The sequence below is a fragment of the Muntiacus reevesi genome, chromosome 2, assembly GCF_963930625.1.
Source record: "Muntiacus reevesi chromosome 2, mMunRee1.1, whole genome shotgun sequence".
NCBI lineage: Eukaryota > Metazoa > Chordata > Mammalia > Artiodactyla > Cervidae > Muntiacus > Muntiacus reevesi.
The window spans coordinates 158,119,193-158,138,188 of NC_089250.1; the positions used below are offsets into that span (position 1 = coordinate 158,119,193).

The window sequence follows — 18,996 nt, forward strand, 5'->3', positions numbered from 1 at the left end:
GTGAGTATAATCTTTTTTTCTCACACTGACCTCTATGGTCATTGCTTTATCTTCATTAAAATCTGGATTCTGCCAGAAGAGTGTGCAGGACGTGAAAAACAGGATACACACACACACACACACACACACACACGATTTTTTTTAGTTAAGACCAAAGAAGAGGCTTAAGGTATAGTTCCACGATATAGTGCCCAATGTTATTCTGGCAAATGTCTCCACACTTTAGACTAGTTTCAAATTTCACTTCAGTATCCAAAAGCTTGTTTTCGTTTTAAAATAATCAAAGCATTTGGTTATAGCCAAGTACCTACTGAGTGAATCTCTTAGATTTGTCTTTTCAACAAAAGAAACAATGAGGAGGTTTTTGAAGTAACACTTAAAAGCTTTCCTGTGTGCAAGCAGTAAATAGTTGGCTAATTCTTTAGAAATCAGTCAGAGTACCATGGAGGAACTGTCACCTAGGGGCACAGTGCTCAGAGGCAGGTGAACCTTGGCCCAGGATTCCCACTGGGAAGTTCTACCTGGTCCTTGATGTTCAGGCTTGTGTTTTTATCCATCAGTCCCCCAATCTCAGGCCTGATTCAGAAGCCCACAGGGTGCAGAAGAAGGAACTGGGTGGGGCTTTGGATCCTATCTCTGGCGTGGCTGGTCTAGGTGAATACCAGCTGCTTATTCCACTGGGCCATAGGGATACTAATTAGTGCATCTCCCAGGATTCTTGTGCAGATTCCAGTCAATGAGACAATGTAATGGGCTGGCCAAAAAGTTTGATCAAGTTTTCTCTAACATCCTACAGGAAGACCCAAATGAGCTTTTTGGCCAACTGGATATATGCTACACTCCTCCTAGAGGGAGTTTACACACAGAGGAGGCACCCAATAAATGAACGGCAGCTGCTGCAAGACACAAATGAGGTACTCAGCTGGATCCTCGCCTGGGGCACACACATCTCGGTGGATAGAAGGGAGATCTGGCACAGTGCTTTCGAAGTTCATTTGATGAGGCCCATCGTTCACACCCGTACATTTCTCTCTATCCCTCTTCCTCTGGGAAACGTGTTTCCAAATTGCCTTAAGGACCCTGCAATAATAATGGTACTGTTTCCAAGCAGAAACCTCCCCCCGACCCCCACCCCCAGCTCATCTCATCTCCGGAGATATTTGAAGCTCCTGGCTGCATCACCAGCCCATTCCACTCAAGAAGTACTGCTTCTCCTGAAGTCCAACCCTGAACATCCAGGGGGCTATTGATGTTAACATTCTAATTTTTCTCACAGAGCCTTTGGGGGCCTACCCTCATCTAACTTGCCCCAAGTCTTTCACATTGTGTATGCTGCCCAGGTTTTAAAAACCTCTGGAAAGGACGTGGGGCTGGTTGCCAAGATCAACATTTCATCTGTGGGTAGCAGTGTTCCTCCCCACACGATGTGCCCTTGGCTATTGAGTCTTTCGCTTCCCAGGGCCTCTGGACTCGCCACCTGGGCGGCACCCAGTTCATCACTTGCTCTGGTCCAGCTGCACCACGCAGTGTGGCTAAAAGGATCTGGATTCACCAGCAGCAATCAGGAAAAAAAAAAAAGAGACACACACACAGAGGAGGCAGACATAGGAAACACAAAAGTACAGTTTGAACTTAGGGGAAAACGTTTGTGTGGCTGTTGTCTATTTTTTCAAACTCACTAAGACATGTGTTGTCCTTGAAGAAATTCAGAAATTTCAAGCATTCCTCCAGGTCGTTTCCACTGTTGTTGCAGTCACACCAGGGGGCCACGCTGAGGCTACTGGAGTCTATGTAGTTGGGGGTCATGACTGTACCTAAAAGAGTAAAAACAAAGGCGTTTTATTCTTGTGTGATGACATAAACTTTCCTATAGCCTGAAAAGAAACAAATGTTCCTCTGACTTCGGATGCAAACAAAATGTTCCTCTGACTTCGGATGCACCGAGGATAACACCGTGGATAATTACAAACACTGTGTTTGCTGAGTGGGAAATTATGTTAAGCAGTGCATTTTTTTGGCAATTTATCTTGAGCACACAAAATAATTTACACATTTACTTTAAAAATTCTAACAGAACTCCTTGAGCTGCGCTTAGGGTATTTTTCTCTGCACAAATGGTATGGATGTCATGGAGCAGGAGGGAATTAACTTAGAATGCATGAATTGCCAAATCCCTTGCATTTTCTTGAAAATGTCATTAATCTTCACAAATAGATAGAGCTGGTTTTACATATCTTAAAAGGCCTTTTAGGACTTTGCATCTACTTCCTTCAGAAGCAAATGGCTCCTTCAGAGTAACCCAGGGAAGTTTAGAAGCTTTCCTTATGGGTTACCCCACGTTCTAGATGTATTCAAGGACGCCTCTGCTCACTAGACTCTCAACAGATTTAAACAAGGTCTTCCAAGTTGTGATGGAATTGGAAATAAACAGTGGAAATTTCCTAAGCCAGTGGTATTGTCTTAATAGTCCTCAAAAATCCTCAAAGAAATGCTGGGTGGTCTCTTGCCTACATCTTCCTGGGTATTCATTGTTCTTCTGATGAGTTCTGTATTGGTGCAAATAAACAATGCATTTACACTTAACACGACCCAAATGTCTTCTCCTGGGTGGCTCACACCAGGCAATGACTACTCATGCCAAGAAGCCTTCTGTTTTTATATATTTTGTGGAAGTAAGAAGTAATAGGCAGTTCAGTGAGCCACAGGATATATTTGGTTCATAAAAAAAAAAAAATTCTTTTTAAGCTCTTATGGATCAAGGGCATATCTTCTTTGCCCTACATTCCTTACTGACTTGAACTAAACAATGTCCCATTCTACCTTGGGATGAAAACTTCAACCCACAGCAGAGAGAAGCTTGTAACTTTAGGTGAGAAAGGAACAGGCACCCCCAACACTGAATGAAGAGGTTAGAGTATGTCTGCTAAGCACCCACTGTATGTCTGGCTCCAGAATGGATCTCTGACATTTGGAAAAGGTAGGAACTAGCTTTGTCTTCAGAGATCTTAGAACCCAATGACCAGAGTGGAGGGAAAGATCTGGACCCAAGAGAGAAATAAATTCTGGCTCACAGAATGCATTGTTTCAACTAGTTCTTCCCTTAGGTGATTTCATTATCCTCAGGTATGTAACAGTTTGTTGAGCTTGAACCCACATGGAGTTTTCAATGAGCGTGTGCACCTCGAATGTGCAGACTAAGGCATTAACAGTGATTACATCTGGGAGTGGGGCTAGAGATCTTTTAACACTGTGGGTTTCTCTGCATTTTAAAAAACTCTTTACAATGCACATGGTTTAATTCATTCTGTTATTTCTTAAACATGTAATTCTATCGTTGATAAACAATCCTTACTAGGAATTACTTTATTTAAGAAAAGGAAAAACTGAATGCAAATTTGGAGGAATGACTTTCCTGGCTGCCCACTGGTTGAGACCCCAGCCTTCCACTGCAGGGTGGTCATGGGTTTGATCCCTGGTCAGGGAACTAAGAAGCCACATGCCAATCCTGCCAGTCTCACAGCATGGCCAAAGAAAAAAAATAAATAAAAATGGAGGGCTGACTTAAGGAAGATAAGCTCATGGGACCTATCAGTGAGAATGGTCAGTCGCTGGTGAAAGGTATTACCCAAGACAGCACAGGTATCCTTGCAAATAAAATCAGACTGAGTGCACAGCACCAGCAATATCCCAGCACTCAGTATGGCCAGTGATTTTCCCAGTGACTCTTGCTGAAGACATGCTGGCGACAAAGACTTTGGTCTGTGCTGCCACTCTCGATAGGATGTTCTTCCTGCCCAGTGACTAGTGTGATAGTGGCAGGAGCTGGCGCCCTGGCTGAGCCATCAGGCTTCTGACAACTGTGATTTCTCTCATCCTTGCCCAGCTTTCACTATGTGTTCCTTCTCACATGACAGTCGTGAGGGAGCCCTGCTTCCAAGGCTTCCCACAGCCCTGGTACCAGGAGCCCCATCCTTCTCTCCTGCTGCCCTGTTTATTTCTGGGCACGAACCTGCCTCACTCCTGTCCTCTCCCAATTCACCAGTGCCTTGCCTAATTGCACTGCTCTCCTGAATGCCAAGAACCTCAGGTCTTGAAAGACAGAACAAGACTACTTCTGCTATATTTGTTCTCAGGGAAAAAATATTAAGGAAACCTCCCTCCCTCCCCACCAGGAGCTGAATTACCCAGACTACTAATGGCAAGCAGAACACCAAGTCTTTAGGGATTTTCCTTCCAAAGGGCCATTTCAGGGAAACAGCCTTTCTGATTTCCCCAGACTGCGTGACATCCAAGCTCCCCTTCTTCAAAGTTACCTACTTCAGTTAATTTGGTTTGACTTGTTCTCCTCGTCCATAACCATGCTTTCTTCACTTACTTCTGTTCTGTGCGGTCAGTTCTTCAACTGAGATGGGTCCCTGGTCTTCACACTTACCACCTCCCTGCTCTTTAATAATCCCTGCTCCCTGCTTTTGTGCATCCATTATTCTTCCCATCTGCTCCCCTTTTTTTAGAGACAAGTCCTACAGGATTCAACATCAAAACACCAGCACAGAGGGTTCCGAGGAGATTTTTACATCCACAGAGTGGCAGGCTACAACGGAAGGACTCTGGGTGTTTGTAAACCAGCATTTTCTCCCATCCCATGTCTCCCCATCTTACCAATAAGCCCCGAGTAGGCGAGGAGGCAGTCAGCGTAATTTTCCTTCAGACAGCTGCTGACAGACCTTGACTCTGGCTGGCAGTTGGTGAAAAAATCGGCCAGGCGAGATCTGCAACAGGAAGAAAGTTGGGGGAGGGGGGAGGATGTGTTTGAAAATAGCCCAAACTTCTTCTGCACAGACATAATTTTTCCTTATTCCTTTCTTGACAGGCTTTTTTCAACATCCCAAAATACAGAGAGTGTAGACTCTTAAAATGTTAGCATCTTCTCTTATATACAAGCCCCCAGCCATCCCCTTGCCCACCTGTGTCTGCTTCTTTGCAGAGAAGTCTTCAGGGCCTGCAACTGGAGAAATCTTGACGCTTTGAAGTTTCCCTTCAATATTTATTTCTGACTAGACTTATTTGCATCTTTAGGAAATATGCTTATGCACACACTCACCGGAGATCCACAGTGGGAAAATATTTACTTTATACAGAAACATGTCCCTGGCGTCCAAATAGGATCCTACAGCCCATCTGCTCCCGTAATTCCTAGTGGCTTTAAGAATATGCTTATCTGGTCTTCTAAGTCTTCTCTCATCTACCACCCCAGGGAGGGGGCAGTGGTATATCCCAGCCAAGGGATGCTGAGGGGGAAGTTTGCCTTTCCAGCACTGCAGGGAAAGGCAAAAGGGACTCGGTGACACTGGTCAGGATGCGACTGGGTGTAGGGGGTCCCCTGGTCGAAGTACAGCTTCTGTCTGCAGTTCAGGAAGCCTCCAGGGGCCAGCGCAGTCCACCCAGAAGCTGGGCTGCAGACATCACTGGTCTGCAGAGGAAAGGGGCTCTTTGTGGCCAACCGGCTGTTTTTCAGTCTGAAGAGGATATTGTTGGAGAAATTCTAAATGAGAACTGGGCCATCTCTGAGGTCATCCGAGCAGACAACAGCTCTGTTTCTATGTGAGGAACACAATAGACTTCAAGAGAAGCTAAATTATCTGGCGATTACAGGAGACAATGGATGGCTGTCTTAGCTCCTTCTCTTTAGCGCACTCGAGTTGGCAGCCAACATACACAGGGCTGTTTTCACTTCTTTCCACCCAAGAAATTGTATTTACTTAGCATCCCTAATGATATAAACAGGGTTGCCTGGGTGAGGCTGAGCAAGATAGAATGTGTGGAGATCACAGGGGTTTGTAAAGGGTTTGTAGGAAGCATATTCTGGGCCCTTTTCCTACAACTTGAACTGGAAGAAGATTAAAAGGCCTTATGAAATGATCTGTGTGCAGAGCACACTGGAAAGGCTGCACAATGTTCCTTTGGGATTGGTCTCTCCTTGAACCCATGTAAACAAGGCGTGTCTGAGCTTCCCTATCTGTGCCGATCTGTACACTCCATATGTCGTGTGACAGGTCCCATCACTGTGACTCCCCGGGGCAGGTGCTGGAGCTCTGCTTTATTTTCTTTGCACAGCACCTGACACTCCTCAGAACGCTTCCCGAGCGGGGCCATGTGGTGCAGCTAAGTGGCTTGGCAAAGATCCTCCAAATGAGGCTGGTGCATGCGCCTGTGTGTGTGTGCCTGCATCCCTCCCGCAGTCTGAGCCTAGCTGGTGTTTTCTGACTCTAACTGAACACACCGAAGGGCGTGGAACCTGGCCATTTTCTGCAGCCTGGTTAAAGGATTTATCTTTCAGAAGAAATCCCTAAAGGTGACTCAGACTTACTCAACTGGCACCAATGGCATCCATCTTGGATCGAGTGTCAATTTCAGAAGAGTTTTCCTGGTCATGAAAGTTAATGATCTCATGGCACTGGGCTTCTAACTTTGCAGAGGCCAACTGTGTGTTTCAGGCAGCTGGGACTCCAGCTCTGCACACAGGCCGATCAGCTCCCTGACCTGGCAGCCCCGCACTCCCAGCTGCCCCCCAGAGCGGGATGAAAGGTCGCGCTGTCTCCAAGCCTCCTGCTTCTCGAAGTCTCTCGTGCAGACTATTAACTGAACAGCACCATGACTCGGATTACTATCCTCCAGCGGGAGGCTAATGCCACCAGACTCATTTTGCTTAACAACCTCAGAATTGACTCACAATTGGACTCTGGAATGAAAGGCTAATTGAGTTAGTCTGCTGCAGAGAACATAACCCTGATTGGGAGGATAAAACTAGATATACTGCTCTGAGCATCTCCCCGAACAGGCTGGTTTTAGAGAGAAGACTGTCAGCCCAGATCTCAGTCCTAAGACAAAACCAGCCAGCGGATGGCAAGGGTTTCAAAAATAATGGTGAGCCTACACGGCATTGCTGAAACATGAACATTTCGCTGGTTCCTTCACCTCTGACCCACCTCCCTTTGCCATTCATGCCTGGAGACACGATGATCACTTTATGGGATTCACATTTAACAGACAGAAAAACTGAAGGCAGAGGAAGTTTATACGGTGGTTGCTCAAGTGGGTGGACTTGTATGTTTTCATGAATTCTTCGAGTTGGTTAACTTCACGATGGTAGTTGGAAAGTGGACGAGGTGGGAGAGTTTTCATCATGGTAATCAGTCAGCTCTACAAATCACAACCCTATGCTGTTCTTAGAGAACCAGTTGTTAAATATTTACTAGCACAATGCTCTCAAAAAACCAGCATGGTGTATTCAATCCCACATATAAAGGAAGTATCTTTACTTCCTTTGAGTTCTTGGGAACTCAAAGTTCTTGGGGGTTGAATTTCAGCACTTCCTGGATGAGCTACCTCTCCCATCCCTAATCACCTTTATGTCAAATGACATGTGAAATGGTGTCATAAATTAACCTCCAGCCTCCAGTATCTTCCAAAGAAAGAAAACAGTTCTCTCTAAAGATGCTCCCAATCCCAACAACACAGCCACCGAAATCTCTCAAAGCAACATGAGCAAACGATTACAGGTATTGACAAAGCAGCTGACTTCTTGTCCTTTGTATTGATTGAATGACGGGCCCAGTGCTTGTGTTAATAAGGATGAATGAGTTCCCTGTCCCTGAACCCAAATAACCTGCCATCTAGAAGCCCAGAGAAACAAGTAAAAAGATGATAATACCAGGATGGCTAGTTCTCAATGAAAGATAAGAAGCGTTGCTAATAAAAGTAACACAACATGAATCAAGTATTTAGAATATGTTAGGTATGTCTTCATATACTTTATATTTTTTCCTGGCAACTCTTATAAGGTAAGGACTATTACTCTGTTATTCTAATTTCACAGAGGAGGAAACAACAGCTTATTGAGTTTAGACTAGAGTGAAATAGTGAATAGCAGAACCAGGATTTAAAAGCTATAACAAACCTAGACAGCATATTAAAAGGCAAAGACGTCACTTTGCCGACAAAATTCTGTATAGTCAAAGCTATGGTCTTTCCAGTAGTCATGTACTCAATGAGAGTTGGACCGTAAAGAAGGCTGAGCCCTAAAGAACTGATGCTTTCGAACTGTGGTGCTGGAGAAGACTCTTGAGAGTCCCTTGGACAACAAGGAGATCAAACCAGTCAATCCTAAAGGAAATCAATCCTGAATACTCATTGGAAGGACTGATGCTGAAGCTGAAGCTCCAATACTTGGCCACCTGATGTGATGGGTCGACTCACTGGAAAAGACCATTATGCTGAAGGCAGAAGAAGAAGGTGGCAGAGGATGAGACTGTTGGATAGCAACACCGATTCAATGGACATGAACTTGAGCAAACTCCAGGAGTTAGTGAGGGTCAGGGAAGTCTGGTGTGCTGGAGTCCATGGGGTCGTGAAGAGTTGGACACTTCTTAACAACTGAACAACAACAACAACAAATTCTGGTTCTACAATTTAAGCTTTTAACACAACAGGAACTAGTTTCAGAGAAGTTGTAATATTGAGACTGAGGCTTGGAGGATCAGTAGGATCCTTCAGGTAAAGGTGGAAGAGGGTGTTCCCTCTGCAGAAGGAAGCAATAAGTGATAAAATAACCACATCCATAAAAATCCCAGGAGAACAATCACAGATTATTTGCACTGATTGAAGCGTCTGGCATTTAGTCACATATTTAATTTTAACTGCAGTAGGTGATACTACCAGCCCCATTTAGCAGATGGAGACACTGAGGCAAAGAGAGGTTAAGTAACTCCTCAGAGGTTGTAGAGCTCTGTGCTGGAACTGAAACGTGACCACATTCTAGGTGACTCCAGAGCCACAGTACATTCTCAACCACTACACCTAACATGGAGTCAAACAGACTCAGACATGACTTGGCAACTAAACAAAAACACCACCACCACCTAATGCATGCATCATCCAGAAAACTGTCAACTGTTCACTTGGGATGGCTGGGCCACAGGGAGCACATGGTGAGTGACAGGAGATGGTGCCAGCAAGATCAGCAAGGGCCTTGAATGACCTAAGAGGCTGGATTTTATCCTGAAAGCAGTGGGAACCACCAAAGGATTTTAAACAGAGAAATAACATGATCAGGTCTGCAGAACGGAAGGACTCTTGGGTGTTTCAGTTATTAAGCAAAGATTTGCTTGAAACTTCTTCTGTGCCCTCCCTGCTCTAGCAGAGATGAGAAGAACAGGGAACTGGCCAAAGGAAGGAAGGACAGTTGTGCTGGAGGCTGAAGCCAGTTGCGTACCCTGAGGCGAGAATTGAGGACTAGAAGAGGAGGAGGGAAAGAGGATGCCCTTGACTGGTGGGTGTTGAGTGAGTCAAAGTCGCTCAGTGGTGTCTAACCTGCAACCCCATGGACTATACAGTCCGTGGAATTCTCCAGGTCATAACACTGGAGTGGACAGCCATTCCCTTCTCCAGGGGATCTTCCCAACCCAGGGATCGAGCCCAGGTCTCCCGCATTGCAGGAAGATTATTTACCAACTGAACCACGAAGGAAGCCTGTGGTGGGTGTTGATTGAATCAAAGTCCAGACTGGGGACGTCCCTGGTGGTCCAGTGGCTAAGAATCTGACTTGCAATGCAGGGAACTTGGGTTCAATCCCTGATTGGGGAACTAAGATCCTGAATGCATGTGTGCTAAGTCGCTTCAGTCATGTCTGACTCTTTGTGACCCTATGGACTGTAGCCCGCCAGACTCATCTGTCCATGGGATCCTCCAGGTAAGAATATTGGAGTGAGTTGCCATGTCCTCCTCCAGGGGATCTTCCTGACTGAGGGGTGAAACCTGCATCTCTTAAGTCTCCTGCATTGGCAGGCATGTTCTTTACCACTATCGCTACCTGGAAAGCCCCAAGATCCCACATGCTGTGGAGCAACTAAGCCCAAGTGCTACAAGTACTGCACGCTCGTGCTCCAGAGCCTGTGTGCTACAACCAGAGATCCCGAGTGATGCAGCGAAGATCCTGAGTGCCACAACAAAGACCCGACACGGCCAGATAAATAAATATTTTTTAAAAAGAAAAGCAAGACTGCAAAAAAGGAGGGGGGCAGAATCAGCTCAGTAGATTGTGGAGTCACAGAGGGTAGAGGAGGAAAAGGAGAGAACAGTTTGCAAGGAAGATAAGAGAGGTGGCTTGTGACTGTGCTGAGGTCATGGCACCACAGGAGTCAGGCCTCTAGCAGGTTGTGCGATTCTCAGACCTTCATCCGTCCAGTGGCCAACCAGCCCCAGCATCCCAGGACTGCCCAGTGCATGCATCCTCCTGCCCACCCTGGGTAAAGAACCACACTGTAACCTTTTTCAATGACTTCCTCTGCCTGGGCTGCAGTGATCCAAACAAGAAAGCTTACATGGCCGGGGTAGGATTAACAAAGAAATTCCACAAGTGCATTTCTTCTGGAGACATGAAATCTCCATGACGACAGCAGTGATGAACCTGATTGTTTTTCTCTGAGAAAATGAAAAGAAAATGAATAGGCACTAATGTAGAAATGTATCTCCCTCTGAAAGAGAAATTTCCCACCCTTAAAGACGAGAAAAATGCCGGCAAATGCCAAGTTGGCCTTAGGAAATCTGCTGAAGAGAAAACAGTGGTTTATGCAGAAAATATCGTATTAAAGGAAGCATGCTGCTAACTGGAAATAGAAAAATGATTATAATGATAAAATCTAGGAGAGTCTTCTCAAGTAGCAGATGGTCTTTTGACAGTGGAGGAAAAATCATTTACTTACTTTTTCTGCTAACAATTTTAGGAAAATAGAGTTATGGGGAACAGTTCAAAAACATACTAGTAATGCCCAGTTTCACTCATCCTGGATTATTCTAATCCTGAAAATGTTTTTTTTTTTTTCTCCCCAGGGCAAATCCCATACTTGGACACAAGCTGTGTGGTTGATGGAATGGAGCCTTGAGCGAAGAACTGTGAGATCCTGAATGGGATCCAGGCTCTGACACTAATTAACCAGAGTTCCTGAACATCATCATATGATGTTTGACGATTTTGGATTTCCCTTCCACTTCAGAACAGTCTGTTGGACACTTGAAGCTACTTGGAGAAGAAATCCACTTGTTTTTCATGCATTATTATTATTTTCATCCATGATTCCACTTCACCATTACACATGACTTTAGTGTCAAGGCATTTGGTTTCTGTTGAGTATAGAGATCACATCTTTTTATTTTTTTTAGATGTTTTTGATGAAGACCATTTTTTAAAGTCCTCTATTGAATTTGTTTCAATACTGATTCCATTTTATGCTTTGGTTTTTGGCCCCAAGGCATGAGGGATCTCAGCTCCCCAACTAGGGATCGAACTCGCACCCTCTTGTACTGGCAGGTGAAGGCTTAATCACTGGACCACCAGCAAAGTCCCTAGAGACCAGATCTTTCTATGGGATCCCCTCATCTCACATTCAAGAAAGCTGAGGGCCAAAGAGGTTAAGGTCTTGCTCACTGTCACATGGTAAGCGGTGGCAGAGGGCTTTCACTGGAAGAGGAACTGCTAGCTGTCTATAACAGCCCAGGAAGGGAGAAGTAAGGAGGGTGTTGGACTTTAATTTCCCTGGGATTGAATTAAAGTCATCTAGTGTGTAACTGCTCTGTTCTTCTCACTGTCTGACCAGAGTGTTCTTCAGTCCTCTTCCTAAGATTCCACTGACTTAGCCGCAGCGAGCACTTCGCAGGCAACACTGGGGCTCAGGAGGGGTCAGAGAGGGTGCAAGACTCTGCCCAAGAAGGTGGTGAGTCTGTCCATGGACGAAGCCACCCTTTATTAAGGAGTCTTTGGGGCAACACCACTGCCCATATAAGACTGCAAGACTTGCCGACCCACTAGCAACTCAGAAGCTTGGAATAGAATCCATTCATTAACTTGCTTGTGTTAGAAATCACTGGTGTTTCACTCTGAATCCAACATGAGTGTTAGGGCTTTAAAGTCTTGGATCTCAACTCAAGTCATTTAGTTTCTATAAGCGTTCTCAGTGGGTCAGTTGGACGAGCCAAAAAAATGACGGCCCTGGGAGTGGCATGCACCTGTTTCTAATCCCACTCCTATCTTCCATGGTTAAATAACTTAGCTATGTATTGGACATCTCTAATCCTCAGTTTTCTCACCAGGAAAATGGGGTAATGGAACTACAGTTGCCTTAAACGGCTGCCGTGATGCCTTACTGACAGTTATGTAAAGCACCTTGCTCAGAACCTAGAATACACTTTGTGCAATACATTTTTATTTCCCATGATGCTTCATCTTTTCTCCCCAATTTCTGGTCCATTCTAATGTGAAGAACTTGCCACAAAAACATACAGCAAGCTCAACACAGAGAAATATGTATATTAATTTATCTTCTGCTGGTCTTTATATGACAGGTGAGCAGACCTCAGAGATGTTGCAGGTTTGGTTGCAGATCACTGCAGTAAAACGGATACTGCAATAAAGCAAGTCACATGAATATTTTGACTTTCTGTGATGTAAAAGTTATACTTTTACTGTACACCATTAAGTGAGGGATATCATTAGGTCCAAAAAATGTACATACCTTAGTTAAAAATACTCTGCTGTTAAAAATGCCAAAACAAATGCAATAACAACATCGAAGGTCACTGATCACAGACCACCACAACAAATCACTTATGTATTAACTATTACAAGAATTACCAAAATGTGACACAGAGATACGAAGTGAGCAAATGCTACTGGAAAAATGGTGCAGACAGACTTGCTCAATGCAGGGTTGTCGCAAACTTTCAATCTGTATAAAACACAGCTTCTGCGAAGTGCACTAAAATGAAGTATTAACACATCTGTGCCTAAAACAGGTTAACCTGCGTCACTGAGGGCAGTAAATCTGACCAAAACAAACTCAACAAATCTGAAGCTAGGGATCCTGAGGTGTTACTTACAAACCTCTCAGCCATATGAGCTGACAGAATAAAAGCATTTTAAGAAAAGCTATTTTATTTCCCCCAGGAGTTTAGGGGGAAAAGATATATTTTTTAAATGACTAAACATCAGTAAGTTTGTTAATACTGCTGATCTCTTATGAAGAATAAAATCAATTAGAAAAACACGCTACCTAAGATGACAAAGCAAGAGCAGGGGAATGGTAATTTTCTGGAACAGTGACACAAAACAGATTTTTCCTCTTTCTGTTTTTAGAAAATTACCTTAACCCTTCTCCTCCAGCAGCCTACTGGAGAACACATCTGGAAAGCATCCTTCGGCAAATCAGAGTCTATGTTGAACAGATTTTGCAGCCGGGGGGTGGGGGGTGGTGGTTCTTGACTTTCTGGTCCCTTCTTTGGACCGTACATTCTGGCTTCCTGAAGCAGAGGTCCAGTGTTTGCCAGGGGTGGGGTGTCCTTCAGAAAGCCTGGGTCCTCCCACTCTCTGGGAGCAAACGTGACCTCCCTGGAGCAAAGGCCTGGAGGCAGGCTCGCATGCCCCAGGCGCAGAGAGCCAAAGCCCCACTGTGTTCCTCGGCCCCTTGATGTGGCTTCCCACCCTCAGCCATCTGATGCATTTCTTGGTGACTTAGCCAGGCTGCAGCTACATGTGACTGGGAAAGGGAGGTGTGAAGATCCAGCAGTCTTCAAGGCTTGCCTAATGTTTGTGTTTCCTGGGACAGGAAGGCCTCTGTGACCAAGCAGAAGTCAATGCCTGTTTCCCCTCAAGTCCCCGCTCAGGTTCATCCAGATTCTTAGGGAGGTTCCAGACCCTTTAAGCCAACGCTCCACACCTGCGCCCCTCACGCTGGGGAGGCCCTGCTCCGCTGGCTCCTTGGCGGCTCCGAGTCAAGCACATGGGTCCCAGGAGGCTGCGGTCACTGCCCTCTGAGCTTTCAAGAGCGAATGTAGGTGGAGCCACGCATCGTTTTAGTCCACGCGTCCTGCTTGGGGTCTATCTCTGGGTGGTGGGCTCGGTGAAAGCAGGCTGCAGGGCAGAGATGCGATGCCTCCTCAGCCCTTCTGTCCACATCAAACTGCAGCAGCCCCCAGGAGGGAAGTCCAGGTCAGCATCAGCTCAGTCTCCACACCCCTCACCAAGTCACCCTGCCTGAACACTGACAGCCGTCCATCCACATCTGCAGATGGCTAACAGGGCTTGACAGCTCATCTCTACATGGCAAATCTGAAAAGCAAGCTAGGGTAGTTGGCACGGGGAGCCATCCCAACCCAGAAGAGGCTCCTTGCAGTCCCTGACTCGATGCCCCAGAGCTGCCCTTCAGCTGAGACTCCTCCTCCTTAGCAAATTTCTCCAACGCACACGTTGCTGGCCATGCAGTAAGCAGACTCTCAGTCATGATGGGAGTACAGCTACATCACAAACAACGCTATGCTGCATAGTCAAATCAAATAGATCTGTTTTGTATTATCCATGCGACAGCATGCCCACTATTGCAGAAAACCTACCTTTGGTGGCACTTGATCTTATAGGAAGAAATGGAGGTAGAAAAGAAATTGGGAGTTTTTTTTCTGGATAATGAAAGTATCATTTATGCTCTCAAGTATCCAACAGCTGTCTGTGACAAAGATGCTAAAACTCTTGAAGTGAATCTTACCCAATACTTTTTTTTTCTTTAATATTTCTGCAGGAAAACTTCAGTAATCAGTTTTGCAACTTTTGGCCACTAGGAGAAATAGAAATCTAGATGTTCACCCAATCTTTCGCCAGTAGAACCACATCTTAAAACTCCAAACCAACAAGCTGTGAATTTACTTCATGTAGAATTCTCCAGGTGGGGCTTCCCAGGTGGCTCAGGGTAAAGAATCCGCTGGCTAATGCAGGAGATGAACATTTGATCCCTGGGTCGAGAAGATGCCCGGGAGTGGGAAATGGCAACCACTGCAGTATTCTTGCCTGGGAAATGCCATGTAAGAAGAGCCTGGTGGGCTACAGTCCATGGGGTCACAAAGAGTAGGACACGATGTAGCAAACTAAAAAACAAAACCAAGAATTCTGCAGATACCTCCATCTTCAGGAGTGAATTACAGAAGTTGTCTGACATTCATCCTGGAATCTTAAGAAACTCTAAGTCAACTGCCTTAGGTACCCAGAGCAGCAAAGGTCACCCACCATGGTTTCATTTTTGTATGCCCACTCTTGCTTCAGGAAGAATTTTGAGATGAATTCAGATGTAGATTTAAAGAACAGAATAAATGCAAAAATTAAAGTGGGTATTTGGGGCTGAAGAAAGATAATAGAGAGGCAGTGGTGTGGTTAGTACAAAATGCACAGACTGTCCTGGCTAGATGAAAGCTAGGTACCTGGCTCTGTGATTTCTAGAAACCACTAGGACGGGCAGTAGAGGGAATCTAGCTGCACAATCCATGATACACCAAAAATTAAAAACAAGATGGATGCTCAGGAGAGAAACTACTATGGGAGGTGGAACAATGGTCCATGAAGATGTATACATTCCAGGCGCTGGAATCTGAGACCTAAGAATATGTCAGCTGACATGGTAATAGTGCCTCCTTGCAGATGTGATTAAAGTTGTGGACCCTGAAGTGGGGAGATTATTCTGGATGGTCCAGATGGGCTCAATGTAATCACAAGGGTCTTTAAAAGTGGAAGAGGGAGTCCGATGAGGAGGTCAGGGTGATAGCATGTGAGAAAGACTGGACTGTATGCTGCTGATTTAGAAGACGGAGGGAGGGGCCAGGAGTCAAGAAATGAGACAAGACAATAGAGTATATTTTCCCCTTAAGCCTCCAGAAGGAACTCAGCCCTGCAGATGCCTTGATTTCAGCTCAGTGGGATCCAGGTAGTGCTTCTGACCTCCAGAAAATGGAAGAGAATACATCCGTGTTATTTAAAGCCACCACGTTTATAGTAATTTGTTCCAGCAGCAACAGAAAATGAAAACACTATGAAAAAGCAGGACTCAGTAAAGGTTTTGCATATAGAATTTGAAAATGGGCCAGGACTTAAATTTCAATTCAATCGCTTACTAAACCATGACATTTGGGGCAAGTACCTTAACTTTCCTGAAGCTTAATTTACTCTGGCTGAATGACAGGAAGTCCTTCCAAGTATTCCTGAAGGATTATGTGTACCTGGCACCTATCACCTGTTTACAACCGAAGCAGATTCCTAGATGAGAGTAGCGCTCATCTGCGCTGTTGTTTCCTGTTCTGCTCTGACCTTGAGACCTCTGTGAAGCCCGAGGGTAGAGATGACCACACAGATATTTCCCTTAGAATCCATCTGCTAATAAGTTGGCAGATGAAATGCTTTGTCCTGAGGTCACTAATCCACCTGTTCAAGGTCTGTATGTGGTCGATAAACTCAAGATTAACATCAGGCTTTTTCCTTCCATTAGGACCAAAGAGAGATTTTTCCGGTGAGTCCTCTACATCTTCAAGAAAAGAAATGAGTTTTATAGGGCAGTGGAATCACACCCACAGAAACAGGTCAAGGCAATTCTACAGGTCACCACCCATGATCCCTATACGGTATCCTCTACTGGCCTGGCTGGCATCAAGCCAGCGTAAATTTAAGGAGGTACTGTCTGTACCCCCAGAAGAACATAATGTTGCACCAAAATGCTTATGTCAGATAAACTTAACAATAACTATGGATACTTCTTTGATGAGACATAGGTAAATTCTAGAAATTCTCCCAAATGCTGCCTAGCTTTCTTCAGCCAAAGCTTGCTGCTTCAAGGGTTCCCAAAAGATGAAAAATTAAAATTACACAGGCTCTCTCAACTTACCAATTTGCAAAGCTCCCCCTTTGCCCCTCTCTACACCCAAAGGACAGCCCTGTGAGACCTGAGTCCCAAGCTCCAAACTCCGTTCAGTCGAATGTTAATCTGCCACACATTAAAGAAGCCTAGTTTCTGTGTCCTGAGAGAGGGTGGAGAGGGGGAAAGGCACATGGATGTCTGAATGGTTACAGGCTGCACTTGCACAAACAACTTTAAGCAGAAACATATGAAAAGAAGATCTCGTATTAATCTTTAATAGTGTTGCAGACTTCCTTAGGAAAATTATGTTCAATAGTAAATACGCACAAGGTCATTTTTCTTCCAGGCAAGTTGTTTTAAGGTCAACAAAGACTTTAAGCTCAGCAAACAACTAGTCCCTAATATCTTCCTTCCTAGATGGGGCACTGTTTGGGAGACGGAATTGTGGTGTTACACGTCAAAAGAATAAATCGCTTATTTCAATGCCATCAGATGATAACTACCCACCCCCCCCCCCATTTTTCAGAAAATACATACTCTTTTTAGGAACCTATTCTCATGTTTAACATCCTCCTTTCAACAGCACACTTTCACCTCCATACCCCATTGCACCCACACCCCCAATCCCAGTTTCTACATGTTACCTAAGGCTCTCAGTTGAATTTAAAACTACATTCCTCCTTTCTCCCCCCTGCAGAGCAGAGCAGCTGATTTCCATGGTTCTCATAAACCATTTTCTAATGAACTGTTCCCTCAATCACTCCACCCAAATGGGTGATCTTGAAGAGTTATTTCGACCCATTTACAGTGCCATCAAGGGTCTCCTCTGAGCCCTCCCATCAACTCTCCTCCCTGCTCTGAGCCCCACGGAGTGTGTTGGCTTTGGCCTTTGCATCCACATCTCCCCTCCATCAGTTTCTTTTTCACCTTTTCACTTTGATGATACACTGCTTCTGCCATGAGAAGGCAAGCAACTGGGATTATGCCTGGCACAGACAGACTGTGACTGCAGCCATGAAATTAAAAGACACTTGCTCCTTGGAAGAAAAGCTATGACAAACCTAGACGGTGTATTAAAAAGCAGAGACATTGCTTTGCTGACAAAGATCTATATAGTCAAAGCTATGGATTTTTCAGAAAAAAAAAAAAAAGCTATGGTTTTTTCAGTAGTCATGTACTCATATGAGAGTTGAACAATAAAGAAGGCTGAGCACCAAAGAACCGATGCTTGCAAATTGTGGTGCTGGAGAAGATGCTTGAGAGTCCCTTGGATAGCAAGGAGATCAAACAAGTCCATCCTAAAGGGAATCAACCACGAATATTCATTGGAAGGACTGATGCTGAAGCTCCAATACTTTGGTCGCCTGATGTGAAGAGCTGACTCATTGGAAAAAACCCTGAAGCTGGGAAAGATTGAGGGTAGGAGGAGAAGGAGGTGACAGGATGAGACAGTTGGATGACATCACTGACTCAATGGACATGAGTTTGAGAAAACTCTGGGAGATAGTGAAGGATAGGGAAGCCTGGTGTGCTGCAGTCCATGGAATCGCAAAGAGTTGGACAGGACTGAGTGGCTGAACAACAAGTCAGATGTTCAGAAAACATTCACTGAATGAGTGAGTGAACAAATGAATCCAAGTGCCACACACTACGTACGGCTCCAGTCACCTACAGGTCAATATTCATCACGAACATCTTGGTGTTAGGAGTTGGGTTCAGATGAGGGGATACAGCAGTCCACCTCCAACTGCTCCAGCTGCTGCACAAACAGCTAGGTTTATTCACAGCCTGTCGCCATGCCCCATAACACCCCATAACCTGACCAGCCAGCTGAGTCTTATTTTACAGTGGAGGACCCTGGGATCCAGAAAGGCCTACATCCAGCTGGTAAAAAGGTAGAGTCAGATTTTGCAAAGAAGACCAGGGATCCTCCAGCTTATACTCACTCCTGTAGCAATGAAAGAAGAATTAATGTTCCATCTTTTAAGTCTAGCTCTTGGACATTTGCCGCCATTTTGCTGTGAACTGTGCACATAAGAAGCTGAAATCTGATTTAAAGGGATATAAGTGATCTTTACTAGGCCCAATAAAATGTAATGACAGAATTAGTGGGCATTCTTTTGGTTTAACAGTGCTTGCAGTTTAAAAACATAAAATAAAAAATAATATCTGTTGTTACTGCTCAGTAAGGTCCAAATGCGTTCCGAGGACACAGCCGTGTGGAGAAGTTATCCTGGCCCAGGTGGGCCCTCCCTGCGCATCTCACCTCCCCAGGCTG

At 45.0% G+C, this 18,996-nt stretch overlaps 1 protein-coding gene across 2 annotated transcripts in view; it reads right to left on the reverse strand.

Moving 5' to 3' along the window:
• GFRA1 (GDNF family receptor alpha 1) overlaps positions 1 to 18,996 on the reverse strand; it is a 228,668-nt gene that overhangs the window by 32,829 nt on the left and 176,843 nt on the right. For both annotated transcript variants that reach the window (XM_065920124.1, XM_065920125.1), the window contains exons 6-7: positions 4,660 to 4,769; positions 1,680 to 1,814 (exon numbers count right to left, since the gene is read on the reverse strand). In XM_065920124.1, coding sequence (XP_065776196.1) covers positions 1,680 to 1,814; positions 4,660 to 4,769 — 245 coding nt within the window. The remainder of the gene's footprint in view (positions 1 to 1,679; positions 1,815 to 4,659; positions 4,770 to 18,996) is intronic.